We start from the raw sequence: 26,376 nt of genomic DNA, 5'->3' as shown, positions 1-26,376 counted from the left end.
ATTCCCCCTTCCTAGTTTCCCCTCCACCAATCCACTAACCCCTTCCCCTCCCACGTTCTTCTTTGAGGGAGCTCTCCCACCCACTCACTGCCCTAGTACCCCTCTATACTGGGTCATGGAGACTCTACAGGACCAAGAGCCTCCCCTTCAATTGATGCCAGATAAGACAGTCCTCCACTCTATTCTTTGTGCCTGCATTTCCCTAAACAACAACAGTTCTGGTTTAAGATTTTTGAGATAAGTTGGTGATCCCATCCCTCAAACAGGGGCTGTGTCTAACCTCTGGATATGGTCTCTGCAGGTTCCCTCTACACTTTGTTGGGAATTTCAGCTAATGTTATTACCATTGAGTCCTGGGAGCCTCTTGCTTTCCAGAAATCTGGAACCTTATGGTGGCTAAACCCAGTTCCCATCCCCAACTGCTACACATCTCCATTCAATTTCTTGACACTCTGTATTTCTGCCTCACTTCCTCCCACACCTGATCTTGCCCTCTTTTTCCCTCCCTCCCCTCTCTCCCTCTAGGTCCTTCTGTTCCTCTACATCCTATGATTATTTTGATTCTCCTTCTAAGTAGGACTTCCTTCTTGAGCTTCAGATAGTCTGTGAGTTGTATTGTGGATATTCGTTTGAAGCTTTCATCCTAATAGCAATTTACCAGTGATGACATACCACATGTGTTCTTTGTGACTGGGTTACCTCACTCAGGAAGATATTATCTAGTTCCATCCATTTGCCTAGGAATTTCATGAAGTCATTCTTTTTAATAGCTGAGTAGCACACTATTGTGTAAATATACTATGTTTTCTGTATCCATTCCTCTGTTGAAGGACCTCTGGGTTCTTTCCAGCTTCTGGCTATTATAAAATAAGCCTGCTATAAACACAGTGGAACATGTATCCTTGCTATATTTTGGAACATCTTTTGGGTATATGCCAAGGAGTGGTATAGTTGGGTCCTCAGGTAGTATTATGTCCAATTTTCTGAGGAACCACCAAACTGATTTTAAGAGTGGTTGTACCAACCAGCTTGCAACACCACCAGCAATGGAGGAGTGTCCCTCTTTCTCCACATCCTGGCCAGCATCTGCTGTCACCTGAGTTTTTGATGTTAGCCATTCTGACTGGTATGAGTTGAAATCTCAGGGTTGTTTTGATTTGCATTTCCCTGATGACTAAGTATGTTGAACATTTCTTTAGATGGCTCTCAGCCATTTGATATTCCTCAGTTGAGAATTCTTTGTTTAGTTCTATACCCCACTTTTAGTAGGGTTATTTGATTCTCCGGAGTCTAACTTATTAGGACCTTGTATATATTGGATGTTAGGTCGGTAAAGATCTTTTTCCAATCTGTAGGTTGCTGTTTTGTCCTATTGGCAGTGTCCTCTGCCTTACAGAAGCTTTTAAATATTATAAGATATCATTTGTCTGGAGGTGATCTTAGAGCATGAGTTATTGGTGTTCTATACACAAAATTTTCCCCTATGCCAATGTTTTGAGACTCGTTCCAACTTTATCTTCCATTAGATTCAGTGTATCCAGTTTTATATTTAGGTCCTTGATTCACTTAGACTTGAGGTTTGTACAAGGAGATAAGAATCAAGTAGACTTTATCCTAGGGATACAGGATTGGTTCAGTATATGGAAATCCATCAAAGTAATCCACTATATAAACACACTCAAAGAAAAAAAACGCATCATCATGTCATTATATGCTGAAAAAACATTTGACAAAATACAATATCCTTTCCTGTTAAAAGTCTTGAAAAGATAAAGAATTCAAGTCCCATACCTAACCATAATAAAAGCAATATACAGCAAACAAATCTCACATCATGGGCAGCCAACATCAAACTAAATGGAGAGAAACTTGAAGCAATCTCACTAAAATTAGGGACCAGACAATGCTGCCTACTCTCTCCATATCTATTCAATATAGTATTCAAATTTCTTGCCAGAGCAATTAGACAACAAAAGGAGGTCAAAATTGGAAAGGAAGAAGTCAAAGTATCACTACTTGGAAATGATATGATAGTATACTTAAGTGACCCCAAAAAAGTCCACCAGAGAACTCCTACAGGTAATAAACAACTTCAACAAAGTAGCTGGATATAAAATTAACTCAAACAAATCAATAACCTTCCTCTACTCAAAAGATAAATGGGCTGAGAAAGGACTTAAGGGCTTTCTGGTGGTGATGACATCCCTATGAGGACATGTGTTTCACAAAGGATCTCCTTCATACCTGTCCAGAAGAGGAGAGGTGGAAACACAAGAAAAATCACCTGGTACATAGCCCCAATTCCTACTTTGTGAATATGAAATGCCCAGGATACTATAAAATCACCACAGTCTTTAGCCATACACAAATGGTAGTCTTGGGTGTTGGGTGTTCCTCTGTACTCTGTCAGCCTTCAGCTGGAAAAGCAAGGCAGACGGAAGAATGCCTCTTCAGGAGGAAGCAGCATTGAAAGTCCCTGATTCTAGATGAGTGTGAACCATTCCAATAAACTAATTTTGGATTAAAAGAAGAAATGAGGGAAGTGGCACTCTTCAAAATTATTCACAAGTAATATAAAATATCTTGGTGTGACTCTAACCAAGCAAATGAAACATCTGTATGACAAGAACTTCAAATGTCTGAAGAAAGAAATCAGGACCTCAGAAGATGAAAAGATCTCCCTTGCTCATGTATCAGCAGGATTTACATAGTAAAGATGTCCATCTTACCAAAAGCAATCTACAGATTCAGTGTAATCCCCATCAAAATTCCAACTCAATTCTTCATAGAGGTAGAAAGAGCAATTTGCAAATTCATCTGCAATAACAAAAAACCCAGGACAGTGAAAACTATTCTCAACAATAAAAGAACTTCTGGAGGAATCACCATTCCTGACCTTAAGCTGTACTACAGAGCAAGAGTGATAAAAACATCATAGTATTGGAACAGATAGACAGGTAGATCAGTGGAATAGAATTAAAGCCCCAGAATTAAGCCCAAACACCTATGGTTAACTGATCTTTGACAAAGAAGCCGAAACCATCTACTAGAAAATAGAAAAAAAGAAAAAAAGAAAAAAGAAAATAGAGAGCATATTCAACAAATGGGCTGACTCAAGTGGTGATCACCATGTAGAAGAAAGCAAATTGATCCAGTCTTATCTCCTTGTACAAATAATATTAGCTTTAATGGGTAAATTAATATCTAAAGATATATTACCAAGATTTATGATAAAAGATTTTATGAGAAATTTATGGTAAAGTTACTTGAGATCAAACCTGAGAATTCCCAATTCCAATGGTCATATAAAAAATGCATTCCCCACTCCATGGAGGAAGTAGGGGAAGGATTGAGGATATGAAGGGGAGGATGACCCCCTAAGAAGACTAGCAATTTCAATTAACTGGGACCATGGGAGATCCCAGAGACTGAGCCACATTACACGCAACATACACAGGCTGGTCTGAGCTCTGCACATACAGAACAGAAGGCTGCCTGTTCTGGCCTTAGTGGGAGTAGATGTGCCCAACCTTGAAGGATTTGAGGCCCCAAGGAAGGGGGATAATGGGGAGGAGCACCCTCTGGGAGGCAAAGGGAAAAGGGAAGAACTGGCACGGGTAGGGGAAGGGGACAACCTCTGGAATGTAAATAAATAAAATAATTTAAAGAAAAAAAAAAGATGTGCTCACCATTAACTTTCAGACTAATAGTAGTCCCTCACATGTAGATGGTAATAGGGTTGTATTTGCCTGAAAATTATAAAGTAGAAATCTTAATTTATATAGAAGAAATCAGAAAGACCCATGGGTACTTTTTCTGACAGAGGGGATAATGAAAGATACTATAGAAATATGAGCTGCAATGGATTTATTGGGATCTAGAATGGAAGCCTATATTTGTATCTTCAACACTTGTATTTCTCTCTTTCATTTGGGGGAAAATTTAAGGATTTTTGAGCATGTAACTGGATAGTGATGATTAAAGCAAGAGCAGAGATCAGTTAGAAAGCAGACAAGCAGCTGAGGGATGACTACAGAAGAAATTGCTGGTGTGTGGATCTATGAATTCACATCTCCTTTTCACTATGGAATGAATTTTAAATATTCAGAAATGATAGTGATAAAAATGTTTTAAATTTGTGAGATTTGGTAAGCAATGTTTTCAAAGTAGCATTACAGACAAAGGCTATGTGAACACAGTTCCATTGGCCATAGTTGTATGTTTCTCTCAATATCACTACCCTGAGGCAGGTCAGCATTTCTAATTATGCAAACTTCTGAGAGGGTTTCAGACAGGTCAGTGGATCTCAAAGCTCATTCACAATAACACCCGCCTCTGGGATTTTAAAAACACCTCACTCATCTCTCATGAGAAGTGGATTTAATTAGGTAAGTTAGATTCAGACAATAATTTTGGTTTTTCATCTTCAATAGCCAGTTCATTTTATTATGCAGGTCGGGTTGGAAACCATTGTAATAGATAAATGTTTTTCAGCATTCACTAGTCTAGAACATTTTGAACACAGAACCAATAGTTCCATTAAACATTGACCAAAATACTTAGTAATGGCAAAAAAATTGGGGATGTATTTTTTTATTCGTAAAATCTTGTTTGTGACTTGATGTAGTGACAAAAGAAGAGAATTACTTACCATGTTATGAATCAGTCCTTGGCTGCAGTACTCAATATTCTTGTGTATAATAGAATATTCTAATTTGTATTTCTGTATCTACCTTACAAGAATGTCTACGTATATTCCTCTTTATTTAAATATGCATTAAAACATAAAAGTTAAATTTTTCTCTTAGCATACAGTATATTACTGAAGCACACAAATGTGAATATGTTCAAAACAAAGCAAGTTATCAATTCCAATCTGAATAAAAAGAATAGATAATACATAGAGTCTCAGTTTTTCCATACACTTTCTTGAGTGTTAACACAAGTTTCCTGTGTTTTGTGGCAATATTTACTTTCAATAGTTATTTGTATTTCTTATAAACTGAACAAGAATTAGTACACATTTTAGTGTTGCTAAATTTATACTTGAAAATATATAAGTGGGTTTGTCTAGTATGTTTCACATTATTATAATTATTTGAGCCATTGGCCCATTATTTCTTATATTTTGCTCTAAAGTATTTTATTTTAGAACACTACAGTAAATGTGTCCATTTTGTTGCCAGTGTTATAAGAGGTAATAATATTATCTCATTAGTAAAACTAATGCTCACAAATCGCTTTTATCCTGTCTCTCAAAAATATTTCTGAGGAGTATAGAATATAAGAGTGAAATTATTGAGATGAACTCTGCCTCATTTTTGTGTCATTGGGACAAAACACCTAGGCAAAAATCACTTAAGGGATATTAACTGATTAGTCGTCTTGGTTAGAGAAATTGTAATCTACCCTTGTAGGAAGGGAATGGGAATATAGTTCATAGCAAGTAAGGAGAGAGGGAGGGGGCAAAAGCAAGAAAGAAGAAGAGAGAGAGAGAGAGGAAGGGTCATTCACTACCCTTCTATCTCCTTCTTCTGCATTTGTTTCATGAAGACACCCAGGCCAATGTGCTTCAGCCTACACTTAGGGCAACTACTGTCCCCTTTATTAGTTTTCCCAGGAAATATCATTATAAAAATATCTGTAAGCATTTCTAGGTGCTTCTCGATCTTATGCTAATACATATTAGCCACTGCCTTGTACATAGCACTATTACAAGATAATGACAAATCTTCCTAAACTTACTGGACAAATCTTTACTTTTATGAACAATCTGTAAGCACTATTGGTGTTCTTTAACAGAAATCTGCCAAGAGTGATTCACTAGCAAAACAAGTGAAGCAGTGATAATTTTCTAAACGACATTTGTTAACACAGCCTCTCTCGTGTAGTGATCCCCTTGTCAGTGGTTATTTGGGTGCACAGAAGTGGAACTCAGTGCTTGAGACAGGCCATGCAGCATACACCGGAAGATGCTTACTATCTGCTCATTTCTACGAAACATTTCTCTAGCCCTTTCTCTCTGTCATAGTTCACTAGTTCTTTTGTAAAGCTTTTCCACCGTACCAGTTTATGTGAGTCTGTATTTACAACCTCCTTTTTAGTAACAGTGTTGGAAATGTTGTCCTATATTCTCGACTATCACATACCTTCATTGTTCTAATGATCCTTATCATTTTTTGGTTTGGATTTCTCTTGTTTTATTTTCTATTTTTCCAAATTTTCATTTTGAATCCATGTTGGTTCTGTAGCTGTAATTGATTTTTTTCTACCCTGAAGCTGCCTCTTCTCTCTCTTGAAAATGTTTTTTCATTAGCAAAATTTCTTAAATTTTAATGCAGCTAGACCGAACAGATTTTACTTTTGGTTAAAGCATCGTATCCTGTTCAAAAAGTGATACTTTATCTAAAAATAAGTACTATCTTACACTACTATGTAATAAGTATTCTGGCAAAATTTTCTGGGGGTATTTATAAATACCTAAAGGTTTGTACTATTGTTTTTTCTTAAAATGTCTACTAATACCCAGTGCAGAGAGGTGGGACATTACTAATCACCCTATAAATACAGAATAGAAACACAGGCACACAAATATAACCTCACATCCAAATATGAATATAACAGGAAGCAATAATAACTATTCCTTAATATCTCTCAACATCAATGGTCTCAACTCCCCAATAAAAAGACATAGATTAACAAACTGGATACGCAATGAGGACTCAGCATTCTGCTGACTACAGGAAACACACCTCAGAGACAAAGACAGACACTGCCTCAGAGTGAAAGGCTGGAAAACAACTTTCCAAGCAAATGGTCGGAAGAAGCAAGCTGGAGTAGCCATTCTAATATCAAATAAAATCAATTTTCAACTAAAAGTCATCAAAAAAGATAAGGAAGGACACTTCACATTCACCAAAGGAAAAATCCACCAAGATGAACTCTCAATCCTAAATATCTATTCTCCAAATACAAGGGCACCTACATACGTAAAAGAAACATTACTAAAGCTCAAAACACACGCTGCACCTCACACAATAATAGTAGGAGATTTCAACACCCCACTCTCAACGGACAGGTCATGGAAACAGATATTAAACAGAGACATAGACAGACTAAGAGAAGTCATGAACCAAATGGACTTAACAGATATTTATAGAACATTCTATCCTAAAGCAAAAGGATATACCTTCTTCTCAGCTCCTTATTGTACGTTCTCCAAAATTGACCATCTGAAGTGACAGAAAGCAACTTATTTATTCACCTACAGTGCCAGTCAGTGCCAGTCAGTGCCAGTCAGTGTCACTCAGTGCCAGTCAGTGTCACTCAGTGCCAGTCAGTGTCACTCAGTGCCAGTACCCTAAAGTGAAATGCTGCAAGGGCATCTCTTAAGGAGTTGGTGCATTGTAGCTGTGCACTTGAATGTGTGTATAATACGGCTTCATGGTAACCTCTTAAGGTTTCTTGCTTGAGGATCTGCAATGATTTTTACTCTCTCATTTCTACTGTTGCTCATTTGAATCATTTTTAATTAAAAATAATGATTAGCATGGCTTAAAAGTTCTGTTATTGATCTCTAAGAGAACTTGCTGTAGGAAAGAAGTGATTTCTAATTTTCACTGATAGTAACGTTTATTTTGGGTTTAGCAGCTTCTTTAGCAAATTTCTTGTAGTAGAAAGTAATTTCTCATTCTGCCCTTAAAATACCTTGAAGACACACATTAGATTTTCTGTTGTAGCTTCCCTTGTTTTTAAAGCTCTGTTGAATGCTTTGCTTTAAGACTCATATTTCTAAGAAGACAGACATATTTTTCCTATTGTTCATAGGGAAGTGCTTTAAGTGTTCCTAGAAGCAATGTATAAGCAAACATTAGGAAACCCTGAAAATTAGAGAGGCAAACAACTCCTTTCTCTACATAATGCCACGCCATCACTGGTGATTATTGTATAATAACTGCTGATAATTATACAAATTTTTGGTTCGTTTCATGAACTTCAAAACAATAACCAATTTTCCAGGTTATGCTAAGAGAAAAGTGTCTCCTTGCCTCAATTATATGTTCAATTTACCAAACTGAAATATACATACATACATATATATATATATATATATATATATATATATATAATAGCAAATGATGGCAGTGATCCTGAAAAGCTCATAGGGGTCATAATCTTCATATCCCCTGCGCAGTGAAGAGGAAATATTCACACCTCAGCCCCTACGGCAGTTGACACATGACTGATAGGAACAAGACATTCTCCTCTACCTGCCAAAATGGAGTCATTAGACATTTGATAAGAACCAAATTCCTACCCTCAGCAGTCACAAGCATCTGTAACATCTCTAGACATCAAGAGAGGCTAAAAGGAGAAAGTATGCTTTGTTCCCACTCAATAACCATGACACAATGCCATGATTGCTTCAGTGGTGTGACGTCAGAAGTGACCTGCATAGAAACAGCTCAGAACCCTGTAGCACACTACCCAATGGATGTGCTGTCAAGCAAATATCACTTGCTATATTTAGAGTTTGAAACATGTATCAGACTAAATAATCAAAAGTCAGTGAGCATACATCAGAGCTGAGATGGGGAAACGATAACATTATCTATGTCAGCTTTTAAAACGAGCTTCAGTATGGATGCTCAAGCAATGAAAAAAATGGCCAGAAAATGTTGAATATCACAGCAAAAACATGGTAGACTTAAAGGGAACTGAAGTTTGAATGCATAGTTTATGGGCACAAAATCAGAGTAAAGAAAACAGATTGATCAGTGAACATGAATTTAAATACTAGAAATTATCCTGTCTGAGCAGTATAAACAGACTTTACTTGAGATAACACCCAGCAATCCAAGGTTGTTCTTACAACATGGTATACCCTACCATTTAAATATGTGCACCTATTCATAGAACAGGAAAAATATGAGCATGTTATTATATGGTTAGTCTTGGATATAATTATGTAACACATTAGAAATATTCTTTAGTTCCTGCCAGTATCAACTTCTGTTTTTTCTATGTTCAGAAAGGAAAAGATATTCTTGCCTTTGTGTCCAAGATAATGAGGTGTCCTAATTCTCAGAATTTCCCCTAACAATGTGTTCTTGCAACACCAACCATTATGTGAACTTGGCATTTTATCTCATTTTCTCTGAGGCTGTAATAATGGATTACTTGATTTGAGTCTCTTGCCCACCTTTAATCTTTTGCATACGGGAACAATTCCTGTAATGTACGGTCCATATCAAAGATGTTCTGAAGGTGCTTTACATCTTACATGCTCTGCAAAGTTCTGCTTCAGTGCTTTTCCTTTTAACTAGTGGTTTTCTCTGAAATCAGAATTCACTATTTGACTCCCTGCTCCCTAGTCTGTGACTAACATGATCTCTGCCCTTTTCGCTGTTGTCATCTTAGACAAACTAGCCCAAAGTTAATGAGATTCTGCCCCTAAACTCCTCAGAAATAACTAGACCTCATGAAGGATTGCAGCAGATTTTCATTTACTGCCCTTTCACAGTTTCTCGCTGTTCCTCCATTCTATTCTTCTCTATTCTTCCTGGCTTCTTCCCAAACCAGCCTTCCCCCAAGTCTGCATTATTGGTAAAATCACTAATTTTTTCTTTATTTTATTGGCCATTTTTTATTTACATTTCACATGCTATTCCCTTTCCCAGTTTCCCATCCCTAAGTTCCTCATCCCATTTCCCCTTCCTCTTCTCCAATGAGGGTGTTCTTGCCCCCACCCCAACCACCCACCCCTTCCCACCTCCCCGCCCTGGCATTCCCCTACATTGCACTGGCAGGACCAAGGGTTTCTCCTCCCATTGGTGCCCAACAAGGCCATCCTCTGCTACATATGCAGCTGGAGCCATGAGTATGTCCATTCATACTCTTTGGGTTTAGTACCTGGGAGCTCTGTTTGGTTGGTATTATTGTTCGTATGGGATTACAAGTGAGATTCAAGTCCATGCTGAGTGAAATAATGACTGAAAACTCCTCTCTAATCACTGACTGCCAGTGGCTTGCTGCTCTTAATCAGTTTCTTCAATGGAAATTTCTTAAAATTCTGGTAAAATCTGAACATAGGTTGCTAAGAGGCATTGCACATTTCAGTTTAACGGGATAGTTAAAATGTTATTAACAAAACTTATGGAATTCAAAATTTCATGCCACTTAAATGCATGTGCATTTGTTCTTTCTGTGTGGTCTAGGTTAATCTATGGGATCATTCAGGAATTAGCAGGTTCTTGACTCTGAAATCAGCTACGTTTTAGGAACTGTCATAAAGTGATGTTTTATCATAAACGCTTTTCAACATTCCTGATGTGTGCCTGCCTGAAGTATTTCCCAGGCCTATGAATAATTCTATGTAATAATTAGTGAGCTCCTAGAAATCCCTATCATATAAAAACCAGGGGAAATTACCTTAATTATGATCTCTCGGTATTTCTATAATCTGTAGTTGCAGAAATGTTACACATTGACTTGTCAGCAAAAGGTCTCCCCCCCACCCCCACCCTTTTCCATGATGGTTCTGGAATATGGCTATCTGAATTTACTGTTCCTTCAGAGCAGACAGACAGGACTAACTGAAACTGATTTTTTAAAAAACTACTTTTTAAGATAAGGTGAATTGAAGATCAACTTAATAATACATTGCTTAAAGGAGAAAAATATCAAACAACTTCATAAAAATGTTTATTTGCAAAGACATGATTTTTGAGGACAGCTTAAAAAAATTAAATGAAATCTCATGCTAGTTCTGTGAGCATTAATACATTATGAGGGAATCCCTTTTACTGGGACAATTGAAGAAGAGAAGTGTTTCTTTTCTCTTGCCCTTAGACTCTGTTTGGTTGCCTAGAAACGCAGTCTTTTAGAGGCATTTACCCATCAAAGTGCAGTTAAGGTAACACATTTGATTCTCAGACAGAGATAGTTAGAAAGGTTAGAGAATATTGAGAGTGAAGGGAGGTTTTGAAAAAAAACGAGGGGGTTTTGTTTGTTTGTTTACATATATGTAGAACCTAAAATTACTCATTTTATCCATGTACAAATACTTAAGAATGAGTTCAGTATAGCAGAGGACTTAGTAAAGCACTATAAGGGGTTTCATTTTTAAAATAATAAAAACTCATAGTCTTCTCAGCAGTAAAAATCCTTTTCAAAGGAACCATGCGCAGAAGCTCATTATCTGCACAGTAAAACAATTAACAATTGACTGTGTACCAAGCACGTTCCCTTGAACGGTTCAGCATTACCCCAGATTGCTTCAGATTGTCCAACTACATTCTTAAGGCATTGCTTTGTGAGATTCCAACAAAGATACCTGGACTTGGTCCACTGATGAGGAAATGTTTGGCTATGGACTACTTGTACTGTTTTTTTCTGCATTTGTCTTTTTTGTTCCTCTGTCGCTTTTCTAATGGGATAGAAATGCTAATAAAATGCTGTGAGGATAAAAATACTAAGCAACAAGTCCCTCTGCTGAGATTTCCCAATAGATGAACAACAAGAACAATAATAATCTCTTCAATAAATATTTCACAGCATACCTGTGTAGCATTGTTTCCGTATTTAGCAGGGAATCACTTTTAAATGCAGCCAAATGGCCACATTTTAACTACCTCTGTCAAAACATAAAAAGCCATAGTCTTTCTTCCTTGGCCCTATTAGCTTTGAAAATGTACAATGAGTGGCTCCTTCCTCTTGGCATTCTTTCTAGCAAGCAAAAGTTTTCCCACTTACCCCAAGTACTGTGTTTCCACTCATGACTCTATCTCCTAGAATGGGAAACCAAAACAATGACCAAAAGAATATTAAGTTAGATACTAACACAAGCCTTTTCTTTGATGGTTACACACTCACATGAGTGTGTACTAACTAATATGTGTTTATTAACAATTATAACTGAGGCATGTGAAGACTTTTACTATGAAAGAACTTCCCATTTGCTACTACTTAGATGTCATTTGTGTGCAAAAGGTGCTGTCAACTGCATTCCTCTGTGACCAACGTAAATTTTCACTTTGCTGACCACAGTGACTTTGATAAGGATGTAACTGTACCTGAGTTTCTATTTCCTTTGGCTTAATATTACAAACTGGTGGGGCTAGTCACTGTGATTCCATGCTGTAATGCATGACTGGGTAAAGATTTATTGTAAGCAGAGTTTTATCCCATGTTATATACTGTCATTTACCATCATTCATATAAAACTCATTCCTTAGATCCTAAATCAGATATATTAATCAATATATCTTGCCCAGGTTATGAAACTCAGAAGACAATTTTCAAGTTGCAGAGATGAAATATGTAGATCAAAATATTACATGCTACAGTAGTCAACCTGGATTGCTTATTCCATGGTGCTAATTATGAGCTCTGATTAACTTAATGCCTGGTGTACAATAGTATAGGAAGAAAAAACATTTACCCCTCCCCTTTTGCTGAGTTCTGTGATTATGGTCTACAAATTGCACTAACCAGAGACATATTAAAATAGCATATACCTGTTACATCTTTCTAATATGTTTATTTTTATGTGAATAAGAAACCCGTATAGAAAAAAAATTAAGAAGAGACCAGATTTGGTGGTGGCCATACCATTTTTCATTCATTTTTTACTTTAAAACTTATAATTACAACATCATACTATTTCAAATAAAGGGTAATACACTACTGAGATGTAAGGAAAGACAGGAAGGGGGCATGGAATCAAACAAGGTTAGTTGGCAAAAGTGACCAGAATATAGATAGATGTAAGTAGCGAAAGATGGGGGTTGTTGCATTTAATTAGCCTGTATGGATTTGTCTTTAATCAATTCACTGTTTCCAAGTTTAGAATATTTTCTTCTTTGTGGTACATGGTAAATATTTTTCTCATGGTAAATTGATATTCTAATTATCTTCAGGAAGAAAGGCAGACGTCAAAGAGACTTTCATGCATCTAATGATTTTTTTGTTGCTTTCTTTTAAAAATAATTGAGTTACTAAAGTAGAATGTCTTAGATGAAAATATTCTGGTATCTTTTAAACATAAATTGTTTTAAATAAATGAACTATAGGAGACACTAAAGCAAAAGGAAAATAATATAGCTTGTATAACGAAAAGACAGATTTCTTTGTGATTGATATATTTATTAAACCAAGTCAAGTGTTCCATAATATTAATAAATATCATGCAAACATTGATATGACTTATTAAGTATTTAGTTTACTTATTGTTGTTATGCTTCAGACTGACTAACTAGTGTTTTTCAAATAATGGCAGCTGAATAGAACATAGTAATGATTACTTTCTTCAGTGGCCCTTAAGCTCTTTCACTAAATTAGAAATGTTAAATATTTTTGATATTGTTAGGGGCCAAAACAAAGATACTATTGGAAGTTAGAGTATATTTCTACAGAACTATTGAACTTTTAAAAAAATATATCAGCATCTTTACATCTGTCTCCCAACATACCCAGCCAATATTGGCTTGTTTGCTAATGAGTTCTGCTACTGTGTCCAACATATTACCATGTCTTGTCTCAGAAAACAAGTGTTTTTACTTTCATTTGGTCTTTGTTTTGAGTTTAGAAGAATTATTACCACAATCAAGTTTTTGGCTTGGTGGCTTGTTTGTATATCACTAGGAGTGAATGTATTTATGGATTTGGCTTTTCCTACAAATGAAAACCAAAACCAAAACAATGACAGAAGAAAAAAGAAGAAAATACCCAGTAAGAACATTTCCCTGCCGCCTGCATCAACAGTGTTTTCATTGAATTGTTCTCTGCAGGGCTGCAATCCGAGGAGCCATGATGTAGCCAAGCTAAGCAAACTTGTTTGTCTTCTAAGGTTCAGTGATAATCACTGTGAGGTTCTGACCTGACCTACAGATAATACATTTGGGGGTCTTCCAGGATTTGCTATAAGTTCCTTTGGATCCTATTATCAATGGTTGAATAAGTTCTGAAATGTTCAACGTCATGACAGAAAAGAAAATCATTTTCAAAATGATAAAGAATCCCTGAGGCATGAATGAACACACACACACACACACACACACACACACACACACACACACACACACACTCACACACACACACACACACACACTTCTTCAAACTAGCAAAGAAAAAAAGATCATTGGGTCAAAATCTATACCTTTGAATCTGTTTCAAATACTTCCTCTGTTAGGATTAAATCAATTACCAACTGCCAACCGCACACCTGTACTTTCTGTTAGTAGTATTAAAAACTGAGGTTTCTGCCTATTCATGTTACATATATTAAATTAAATGGTCCTATATTGAATGGAATACTGCAATGTAAATTAGATGATAACTACTGAAGAAAAACAAAATATGCTGATCTTTAGCAGTGAAGTGTGATGGACGCATCTAATGCTTTGGAGATAAAGACTAGTAAAGGATAAGCTCCGGTAAGCAAGGAGAGTTTGGGTGATTCATAAACCTTTATGGGACATAGGGTCCTTAATATTAAATAAGTGTAATTATACCTGTATATAATGCTTTCTATAAAGAATATATTTAAGCACCTAGAAATAAGTAGTGGCTCAAATTTATTGCTATATTATAATGTCAAAAAATCTGAACTTGGCTGCATTCTGAATGTGTTGCACAATGTGTAAGAACTTGATCAATCACCATTCTGAATACTCACTCATACATTAGGGCAAATACCAAGGGGTCTAAAGTAGTAGCATGCTCTCTTCTGCCTTACAAGGACACATAGTCCACACATGGTAACAGCAGGGTGCCATCTTGGAAAGAGGAAATATTCTTTAATGAACACCAAATCTGCTGCCACCTTACCTTTGTTTCTTAGATCACATAATGTATCTGTAGGAGAAAATTAAGTTTTCATTTCAGGGTAGTTAGCAACTAGAGATAGCTTCTGTGTTAGCGATGAGGCCTTATGACCATGATTCTCAGTCCTGCAACCCCATCTTGCACAGAACCCTGCAGGAAATGTAAATGCTAACCACCGGCTTTTCTGACTTCAGATGTGTAATTCCTGATGTGTTTCCAAGGCTACTTTTTCCTGGTGTCCTCCATCCCTACTAGACCTTAAAGCATTTCCAAACCCTCTTCTAAAAGGTTGCCTAAACCCTGAGGGGAGGGATTCGACACAGACATCCCATAGGACTGAGCATTCTAAGGTCTCTCTCTCTCTCTCTCTCTCTCTCTCTCTCTCTCTCTCTCTCTCAAACTTACCTGACTCTGGGTCTCTGCAATTTATTCCCATCTACTGAAGAAGGAAGTTTCTCTAATGATGGCTGAGTAAGGCATTGAGTATAAGTATTGAAGAATGCAATCAGGAGACATTTTATTGCTGTGTTCTTCTAGCAGAAAGGTAGAATTTTGGTTTCTTTTAGGTCTCTGACCTGTCTGCCTTCAGGTTGTTGGCCACCAGGGCAGTGTTATAGATGAGTTGAATCACATGTATTAGGTCTTAAATGGAATTAAACAGTGGTTGGTTATGCCCATAAGCTCAGTGCTACTATTGTCCTAGTACATCTTGAAAGAAGGTCATCACTATTGATAGATAGATTTGTAGCTTGATGGTACTTACCTTTCTTCTGCGGTAATGTACAAAGTACCTTCTGAATACCATGAAAACTAGTCCACAGAGGTGAAAGCTCTACTTAGGCACCTGCCCCAACTTCTCTCTGTTCAAAGAGTGGTACAGATGTCTTCAGCAATAGAGATTTGCCTTGCCTTCAGTTAGCAACCCATAATCCCATGAGACCCCTTTACCCAACAACTCAATTATACGTACTCAGTACTGGAAGCTTCATTTGGTGACAATGGATGTCCAGTTGGAGCACTGTCTCCTCTGTTACTTGAGGATTTGATTTGTATCACTTTCATGCATGTATACATTTCAGGAAGCTTCTACTGTATTAGCTTTTCATATTACCCCTCAAATGGCCCTTACCTTTTTGTTTTCTTTTCTGTCCCTCTCTGTATTTCTTCCCTTGCCTCCTTCTTCCTTTTCCTTACCTAACCTATGTGGTTATTCAGATTGTACTTCCGTTTTGAAGACCTAACCACTAGCATCCACACATAAACAAATACCTACCATATTTGTCTTTCTGCGTCTGTGTTACTTCACTCAGTATGATTATTATCTATCTCCATCCATTTGCCTAAATTTGACTTTTTAAAGACTGAATAATATTTCATTGCCACATTTTCTTTGTCCATTCATTCACTGATGAATCTAGGTTATTTCAAAATTCTAGTTACTATGAATGAAGCAGTAGTGAACAAGGATGACTAAGTATTTGGTTGAAATAACATCTGTATATATGCACAAGAGTGTTATACCAAGATCTAGAGGTCAATTAATTCTCAGCTTCCTAAGAAACAGCTAAGCTGATATCTGTAGGGGCTGTACCTAATTACATACCCTCCATCGATATTCACCTTACTTTGCATTCTCCCGAGCATGAGCTTATCCTTTAATTTATTGATCTTAGACATTCTGATTAGTGTAACTTGGAACTTAAAAGTAGTTTTCATTTTCATTTCCCCACTATTAAAGATGTTAACCATTTCTGTAAGTGCTTCTGAGTAATTATGCTCCTTTTGTAATTCCTGTTTAGATCAGAACAACATATTTTAATTTAGTTATTTATTTTCTAGATATCCAGGTGTTTTGTTTATATGTTTGTTTTTATAGTTTTAAATATATATTATGTATTAGTGCCCTATCAGATGTATAGTTGATAAAAATATTTTCTCATTCCAACTTTGTTGGAATAGTGATATCCTTTGTCATATAGCTCTTCAATTATATCAAGTCCAATTTGTTAATTACTTTCCTTAGTGTCTGTGATATTGTTATTCTGTTCAGAAAGTCTTTTCTTGACTTCATGAGTTCAGAGCATGCTTCACCAAATTAAAAAATGAATTCTATCAGATTCAGAGTATTTGGTTTTATGTTGAAGCCTTTGATACATTTGAAGTTGAGGTTTTTGTGGAGTGGTAATTATGCCTTTATTTACATTAACCTACACACAGCCAACAAGTTTGACCAGCACCTCTTGTTGAAAATGCTGTCTTTTTTGTGTATGTTTCTTGCTTCTTTATAAAAAGAAAAAAATCAGATGTTTATGGATTTGTAAATTTAGGTCTGGGTCTTCAAGATTCAATTCGATCAATGTGTCTGTTTTTATGGTGATTCCATGCTGTTTTTTTATTATTATTATTATTATTACTCTAGTTCTAAAGTACAATATGAGATGGGGGGGTGATGACATATTGTTGGGTCCAGCATGGCTGCATAAGGGGAGATATGACACAGTTCCTGGCCCTAGAATATTGCCAGGCTATTGATCCTCATGAATCCCATGTGTGCTGATGGTTCCTGTTGCCCTTAAACCAATCGACTGTCTTTACTACTTTACTTTTAATCTTTCTTTCTGGGGAATATACTTCCCCCATTACTTATAGCTAATTACTCCATAATAAAAGAAACAAATGAAGTTCTCAGGATTAAGGAATAGAGGTTGTTTTATGAGGATGAGGAGGGTGAGGAACAGGCTTTCTGCTTGGCCTTTAAGGACATGGGGAATGATCTAGAAAACATAACCACAAAGCTCATAAAACCTTACATGGTCCAATCTAGAAATAGTTCATTGACAGACTTGGCCTTGAATTTGGAATCATGAGGAAAGACATGTACCCTCTAGTCCAATGACTGCTACATTAATTAGCCAAGGTGAACTTATGGACATCAAGGATAGAGAATTAAAATGGTCTCAAGAACAGGTATGGATAGAAAAGAGGGAATTTATAGAAAATAATTAAATTATAAATGGGCTTATTATCTAGAAGGAAAGGCTTGTATATGACCTAGAAACAAATAGTATGAAGAGAATACATGAGGCTGTGGAATTCCTAGAATGAGAATACAAAGATTAGAGAATTAAAACATGTTCTATAATCATACAAAAAGTTAACACTTTGTTCTCCTGGCTACTTGAAGTATTGGAAAAAATAATGCCTAGAGAGATATTAGAGAAAGCGAGCTGCTTTACTTGCATACATTTTAAAACTTTGTAAGGAATCATTTTAGTCCTAGTAGTCTCTTACCTTTCTGTTCTTACATGAAAATTGCTACTAAAGACTGCTATACCAGGAAACCACAAGAGCTGTGCCCAGCTACCTGTGTCAAACAGGCTGTGTAAAACTATAAGGAAATGTACTTTTGTTTTGTGTTTAGTTTTTGCTCTAAAGAAGCAGTGCTGGAATTAATGATCCAGGATTCATAGAATTGATGTAAATTTTAAAATTTCTAAAGACATTGTTGATAATGATCAAAGCCCTGACACTGTAGTTTTAGTCAATAAAGGGCTGGGTACAGGCTCTCTGGTTGAAAAAAGGAAACGGGATGATGAAAGAGGAGAAGGCTAAAGCATGAGATGAGAGAAGGCTAAACAACGAGAAGGCGGAAGATTAAAGAATGAGAGGAGAGAAACAAACAGAATGAGCCAGGAGAAGAAAGAAAGGAGAAGGAGGAGGAATGGTGAAAATCCTCAGGAAAGAGAGAGCTTCCATCCACTACCTACTCTAAGTCATACTTGAAGCAGCGCTGCCCCATTCCTGTCTTTCTCAGGACCCTCCTCATGCTGAGCCTGGACTACAGCAACATATGCAGCAGTTCTTTAATCGTTCAGGATCATTTGATCAGTCCATGCTTTCCGTGTGTGTTTCCATATGAGGCTGAATACTGCCCTTTCAAGTCCTATGAAGAATTGTGTTGTGATGGGGACTGCTTTGAATCTCTAGACTGCTTTTGGTAGGATAGGTATTTTTACTATATTGATTCTGATCCATGACCATCTTCTGACATCTTCAATTTCTTTTTCCTAACAGTTTTATTAACAAGTCTTTAAATTACTTGATTAGTGTTGCCCCAAGATGTTTTGGGGGCACTGATTTGAAAGCTAATTTATTGCTGACTTTTCTCTCTCCATTTGTGATTTAAATATGTGAAGGCCAATGATTTTTCTGTTTATATTTTTTTCTGTAAAGTAGCATGATATTTTTAACTATGGTCATCATGATTCACATTGGATCATTGACAATTATTCAACCTATATATCTCAACCCTTATACAATTTGTCAAACATCTTTTTATTTCTTCTATTCTTCCATGTCTCTTTCTTATAACAAATGTTCTACTTTCTGCCTCTAGGAATTCAACATTTATAGATTCCATATATCAGATAACATAACATGTATCTGACTAACTTTATTTAGTAGAGTCTCTTGTAATTTTATATGTATCATGCAAATTCTCTTCATTTTAATTTTAATAATATTTTCCTATATTAAATACTGCAATTTCTTTCCATCAACATCTGTCGACAGATACTCAAGCTCTAATGGTATCTTGGGTATTGTAAATAATGGTTAAATAAACATAAAATATAGAAAACAGTCAGAAACATTAATTTCATTGACTGATTAATTATCAGTTGTGTTTTTCTTATTTTTAAAGTATTGTCCACATGTAACCAACTTATACTTGCCAAGTAGGAAATACAAAAATATATTCATATGTAGTTAAATAAAATTGAGGAATGGTACCAAAACTGCACAATAGGGTAAGGATAATATCTTTAAAAAACATTATTGAAAAAACTATATTGAAGATCTAACACAAAAAGAGATGCCATCAACCATCAAACACATATAAAAATGGAATAAAATATTGTCCTGAGACTGACATTCACAATGATTATTCTTGCAGTGACAAAATGTAGATACAGAGAAAGTATTTACAAACCACACAACTAGGTAAAAGATTAATATAGAAAAGACATAAGTCATTATCCAATAAGTGTAGAAACAGACATAAATATGCCTTTTTTTCAAAGAAGACAGACAAATGGCCAACCGTTCTATGGCAAGTGCTCTACATTACTAAGAATCCAAGTGGAAATTCTCTAACATGTAGCACCTGTTCAGGTAGCTTTTACCCGAGAGAGGAAGAAGGAAAGGGAGAGGGAGAGGGACAGGAAGAGAGAGAGAGAGAGAGAGAGAGAGAGAGAGAGAGAGAGAGAGAGAGAGAGAGAGAAGGAGAAGAAAGAAGTATGGAAAAGATGGTGGAGAAATTTTTATTATACATGATTGTGACTTAGTCACAAAAATATCTTTATACTTTTCTGGGTTTAGTAATTTTGTCTGTCACCTGATATTTTTATACTTCTGTGGATAGCAAAATAGAACAGTTAAATCCCAAAGTATTCATGGATATTAGTGGTGAACTACAGTGGGTATTTTTTCAATGCTAACAGGTACCTTGTAGTAATTAGCTAAAGATGTGGTAAATTTACTCGAGACTGTCCCTCTTTTGATACTGCATAGCAGATAAGACTTTATAAAGATATACAAGATATTTTTTCATCAATGTGTCCATCATATGGTACATGTGCTTCTGTTCTTGTCCACAAGGGCTATTACAAGAATTTTGAGGAATACAATATAGTAGAAGTGTCTGACTGCCAAGGCTAGTTCACAAAGGGTGATGCATTTTCTACCTTGCTCTATAAAAAAGTCAGCTTGAAGCTGTCAGCCATAACCCATCACAGCTGATAGACCTCATCCTGCCAGTCTTACAAAAGCTCAAACCAGCCCACGTGGACAAACCATGTGGAGGGAACCTGATGCTTATTAAAAAGCTAGACTCATCCATTCCAACTCCCATCTGTCCTGGTTCCAACTATTGTCTGACTAAAACTCATGAGACTTAATTATTCCAGAATTTTTCCTAACTGTTTATTGAATACTAAATCATAGACACTATAAAACTGTCAGATAATTTTTGTGGCTTTATGATACTAATTGAAAGATGATGATCACAGCCAATAATAACCATAAGAGAATGTGAGGCCAGCCTGCTTTTTGTCTGTCCTGATGTGTCTGTATCTGTGTCTCTCCTGATGTTTCTAACATTAACTTTCTAACATCATTATGGATGTATTCATCTTACTCCCTCTTAGACATAACTTTTACTCAAAGAGTTCATTTTTGATAGCCATGTATTCTCCAGAATACTTCTGTGGTGACTACAATTTTCTACACAGTTTTGCTTTAATTCATAGATATGGGTGCCTAGTTCTATTTTTGTAAACAACATCCAGACTTTCATAGCCACCACTAATTGAGAAACATTCATCGAGCATGTTTGCTTCTGGCCATCAAAGAGGAACAGACTACAGATGTATCTATGGAAGTATAGATAGAGAGAACACAAATGAGTGTTCTGGTCCTTCTCAACTGGAGAAATGAAAGAAGGGGCTCATAAAAGTGACCAGCTATAATTAATAACGATTGAAACACAGATTGAAGATTATTGAAAAGGAAAAATGAGATTTTTAGAAAGTTACATATGGATATCAGTAAGAATGCATACATAATAGATTTTTTTATTTTTCAAATCCTTTCAAAAACAGATGTGTGGAGCACAATAAATAACTATATAACTATATAATTATTTGTGCGTGCGTGTGTGTGTGTGTGTGTGTGTGTGTATGTGTGTGTTTCTCCATTTCATCTATGATATTCCCTGAGATTAGCACAGATTAGTGTAATATATATGCAACATTTAGGACTGAGAATTCACAATCACTTATTCTAAGCATGTTGAAACATTGTGACTTTTAACTACTCACGAGTACACATTGCAAAAAAAGTTTTCTGACCAAGGTTAATAGCAGCACTGATCTATAGACTTGAGCATAATTATTTAGAAGAACTGTAGCAAAATAACAATAGCCAACCTCAGGGCTTATGACTTTAAACTTTGGACTTATCCACAGTCTTTTGACCAACCACAAATTTTATTCCGATAGAAAAGGCTTGAAAGACAGTCAGAAATCCATTTCAGCAATTGTTTTGTACTGTTCTGTCGCTTCCAACCCCAACCAGCAGGAAAGGAGCGACACCATGACGACGTTCTTCTCAAAGCAGTTTATTCAGGAACCTTTCTTTCTGCATGCAAGCAGCAATCTCTCTTTTCTTCTTTTTTTCCTCTCTCTTCCTCCGAGCACACTCCCTTATATCCTCCCTCAACTCTGCCTCCTCCATCCAGACTGCGTAATCTCACTTCATAGGTCCATGTCACATGGCCTGATCTTGTGTCATGGTGCGCCTGGGCAGCTCTCACAATGGACGTGGCTAGTTTCAGGTGTGTGAGGAAGTCAGGTGCTAGTCATGAGACCCAGCTGCAGTCCCAGGCGCCATCTTGGGACTGCCGCCACACCCGCTCCCCACATCCTTTGTGACTGTATAGATCAGAATGGCTCCCTACACTGTTCAGTCATTATCCCCCTTCCAATCTGCCCTCCAACAGTCCCTCAGGCAATCCCTGCTCCCTGGTCTCCAAGAGAATGTCCTCTGTAGGTTGCTGATTTGTCCTATTGACTATGTCCTTTGACTTACAGAAGTTTTTCAATTTCATGAGGTCTCATTTATCTGATCTTAATCTTAGTACCTGAGCTATTGGAGTTTTTTATTTTAGGAAATTTCCCCCCATGCCAATGAGTTCGAGCCTCTTCCCCAATTTCTCTTCCATTAGATTTCAGTGTATCTGGTTTTATGTTGAGGTCCTTGATCCACTTCGACTTGAGCTTGTTCAAGGTGACAAATATGGATCGACTTTCATTTTTCTACATACAGTCAGTCAGTTAAACCAGCACCATTTATAGAAGATTCTTTTGTCCATTGTATACGTTTGGCTTCTTTGTCAAAGATAAAGTGTTCATAAGTGTGTACTTTTATTTCTGGATCTTCAGTTCTATTTCAATTTTTATCACTGTTATTCTGGAACATAGCTTGAGGTCAGGGATGGTGATTCCCTACAAGTTCTTTCTTTTTTGTTAAGAGTTGTTTTCGATAACCTGGGCTCTTTTTTTTTTCCACATAAAATTGAAAATTGCTTTTTCCATGTCTGTGAAGAATTGTATTGAGATTTTGATGGGGATTGTGTTGTATCTGTAAATTGTTTTTGGTAAGATGGCCATTTTTACTATGTTAATCCTACCAACCCATGAGCATGGGAGATGTCTCTATTTTCTGAAGTCTTCTTCGATTTTTCTTGAGAGACTTGAAGTTCTTGTCATATAGATCTTTCACTTGTTTGGTTGGATTTAATCCAAGTTATTTTATATTATTTGTGACTTTTGTGAAGGATGACATTTCTCCATTTTTTTCTCAGCCTGTTTATCATTTGTAAACTGATTTGTTTGAGCCTCAAACATTTTTGCTCAGTAGACTTTCAAAAACAGACATAGATTTGATTCTCAGTGTTGCAAGAACCAAGTGGCAAAGAGACACAATGGTAGAAGAAATGAAAGACATGGGGATTGCCTTTCCAACATTGATGTGAAATAAATGTATATCTTTATGGCAAATAATCATGCCATGTCATTCGGTCTGCATTTCTTGCTGTGTACCAAAAATGAAGCATTTTAAATGGACCATAACTCTAAAAATAAAAGCCTGAAACTATGAAACTTATGGATGAATATATGGGAAAAATCTTTGTCAAGTTAAATCAGGGGAAGATATTTCGCTCAGACACTAAAAACACAATCTACCAACATTAGTGGTTTATCCTACCAAGGCTCAGCCCCCCAGTACAAGGGAATGTCAGGGCTGGGAGATGGGAGGGGGTGGGTGGATGGGTGTGGAAATACCCTCATAGAAGAAGGGGGAGGGGATGGGATAGGAGGTTTATGTATAAGAAACTGGGAAAGGGAATAACATTTGAAATGTAAATAAAAAAAGTCCTATTAAAAAAATAAATCTGACATGATTGTACTAAAACTTTGGCTCATCAAAATATTATGTTAGAATAAAGAAAATGTTGGGTTCAAAATGGGAAAACATATTTCCCAATCACATACCTAGCAAATGTTTTATACCCAAAATAAATAAGTATTTAGAGAACTCAAGAATTAACCCAGCAAGATGGTGTATTTCTGTGATAGGAATACTTAGAAAGGCTGTATCAAGAAGGGATTATGAGTCTGTATCCAGTCTACTATGCATAGTGAGAACATAGTCAAATAACAACAGATGCCCTTATGAATTATGGAAAACATTGAGACTGCTGGTCCTCCTACAAGGTTGCCCTCTTTTTCAGCTTCTTCCAGCTTTTCTCTAATTCAACCACAGGAGTTGGCAACTTCTCTTCATTGGTGGGGTGTAAATATCTGCATCTGACTCTCTCAGCTCCTTGTTGGGTCTTTCAGAGGGCAGTCAGGATAGGTCCATTTTGTGAGTGCTTAATGGCTTCAGTAATAGTGTCAGACTTTGGGACTCCCCTTGAGCTGGACCCAACTTTGGGCCTGTCACTGACCTTCTTTTCTTCAGGCTCTTTCCATTTCTACCCCTGCAGTTCTTTCAGATAGGAACAATTATGGGTCAGAGTTTTAACTGTAGGAGAGCAACCCCATCCCTCACTTGATGCCCTGTTTCTGTTCCCTCTCCCCACTGTAGGGCATTTCATCTAGGGTCCCTCCCTTTGAGTCCTAAGAATCTCTCTCCTTCCAGGTCTCCGAGTGCAGGTACATTCCGAAGGGTTCTCCCAACCTCCTACCTCCTGAGGTTGCCAGTTTCCATTCTTTCTGCTGAAAACATAAATAAAAATAAGCATTAGATGTTTAAATAAACTTGTTGTGACAACAGACAGACAGACACATGGGATGTAAACTCCTGAGTTAGTCATTAGGAAAATGAAATTACAATTAGAAGGAATAACAAGTCATAACAGTTCTAAAAGGAAAAAATGAACAGCCTGTTAGTAAGAAAGGTGAGGGTTAGAAACTATTACACATTCTTCTGGGACTGCAAATGGCTATAAACTCTTCTAAAAACACTTTTTAAAATGTACCTATTCGATGCTGCAGCCATTCTACTGATAGATATTTACTCTGGAGAGATGAATGCAGCATTGATATATGAAGGTTAGTAGTGATTTTTCTTATAATAGCTAAATAATTAAACAAAATGAGCATGAATAAGTGTATTGGGAAATAATTATAAATGCACATGATTAGATATCATTCATAAATAAGAGCGAGTTGCAGATTTAGAAAAACATAATTTTTAAAACCACCATCATCACTATCGTCATCATAATCATATCTCAACCACAGACACTATATCAAACTCACTCTGTATACTTCTAATATGAGCACTAGACTGTACTTTTAAGGAAGCTACTTAACTCTATGTGAGATTTATTGAGTTACATAACCCCTTTCCCATGTTTTTTATTGTTAATGTGGATGATTTTCATGTTAATTATGTACCCCATTGTTATGTGTTTAGTATTAAATGGGTTGATATCTGTAAACTCCTTAAAGAGCCTGCAGCAAGATATCACCAACAGTTCTTAACTAAGATTCACATGTAAAAAGGACATGTGTTCTTTACTGATAGCAAGGACCAAGCATTTTTTCTAACTCACTGAAAATGTATTTCTTCTCCCAAGCTCATAGAATGATGGGGGAAAATCCATTCTGTGGCTAAAAATATTTGTATTTGGTGCACATAAATGGTTGCAATTTAAGAATCCATTTAGAATGGAATATTTGAGGGGTTATCTCAAGAGAATAGGATGTCAAAGGCAGATTTTTCTAACTCCTTTAGAGACATTTTCCGTTTCCTCATTGACTTTCTGTCTGAAGTCTATGCAATAAAGGGCTCCTTAGTGCAACAGAATACTTCTCAATTTCCGCAAGTAATAGAACCAACAGTTTTTGAATTGCTATTTATTACTCAGACATTTTATTGTTTTTAAAGATCTTTTATTCTAAAATTCCTTTCCCTACTATTCTAAGTATTATAAAATGATTCTGAAATTATTTTTAAGTAAGGGTACACCTTACAAAACAGAAAATGCCATCAGATGAATTGTACGCCATCCCTGGATTTCTGGCAAGAACTGGGATTTGGGATATTCTCTAAAACTCTTCATTAACAATACTAAAAACAAACATTTCCAAGGATTGTAATGTCATATCCAAGAGACCAGACTAAGCATGTTTATTTATTTATATTTAGTAGATTTGGAAACGACTGCTTTTCTCTTTGAATCACTCCCCAAGCTCACCTGAAAATGTATGAAAAGAAGTTATAAATAATTGAGGAGTCAATGCTGCTTTCTTGTCAAGGAAGGCAGCCTGAGTAAACACTTCAGCAGGGAGAAAAGGAGGCCCACTCTTAGGAAACCCTCCACAAGCATAGGGCAAGCCAGTTATTCATATGTTGTTCTCAGGAAAGCTGATGAAACATTTAAAGCCAAGAGTAACATGCTGGTCATCAAATAGAAAGAAC

The 26,376-nt window shown here is 36.5% G+C and overlaps 2 protein-coding genes across 2 annotated transcripts in view; both read left to right on the top strand.

The window, feature by feature from the left end:
* Nkain2 (sodium/potassium transporting ATPase interacting 2) overlaps positions 1-26,376 on the top strand; it is a 1,206,208-nt gene that overhangs the window by 678,015 nt on the left and 501,817 nt on the right. The window lies entirely within an intron of this gene.
* On the top strand, positions 2,075-2,814 carry LOC116892932 (40S ribosomal protein S27-like). Its single transcript, XM_032894870.1, has one exon. The coding sequence runs from the start codon at positions 2,216-2,218 to the stop codon at positions 2,468-2,470; it is 255 nt and encodes an 84-aa protein (XP_032750761.1). The 5' UTR covers positions 2,075-2,215; the 3' UTR covers positions 2,471-2,814.

The sequence above is a fragment of the Rattus rattus genome, chromosome 2, assembly GCF_011064425.1.
Source record: "Rattus rattus isolate New Zealand chromosome 2, Rrattus_CSIRO_v1, whole genome shotgun sequence".
NCBI classification, from domain to species: domain Eukaryota; kingdom Metazoa; phylum Chordata; class Mammalia; order Rodentia; family Muridae; genus Rattus; species Rattus rattus.
The sequence above is the reverse complement of the archived record's forward strand: the minus strand, read 5'-3'. Positions and strand labels throughout refer to the sequence as shown.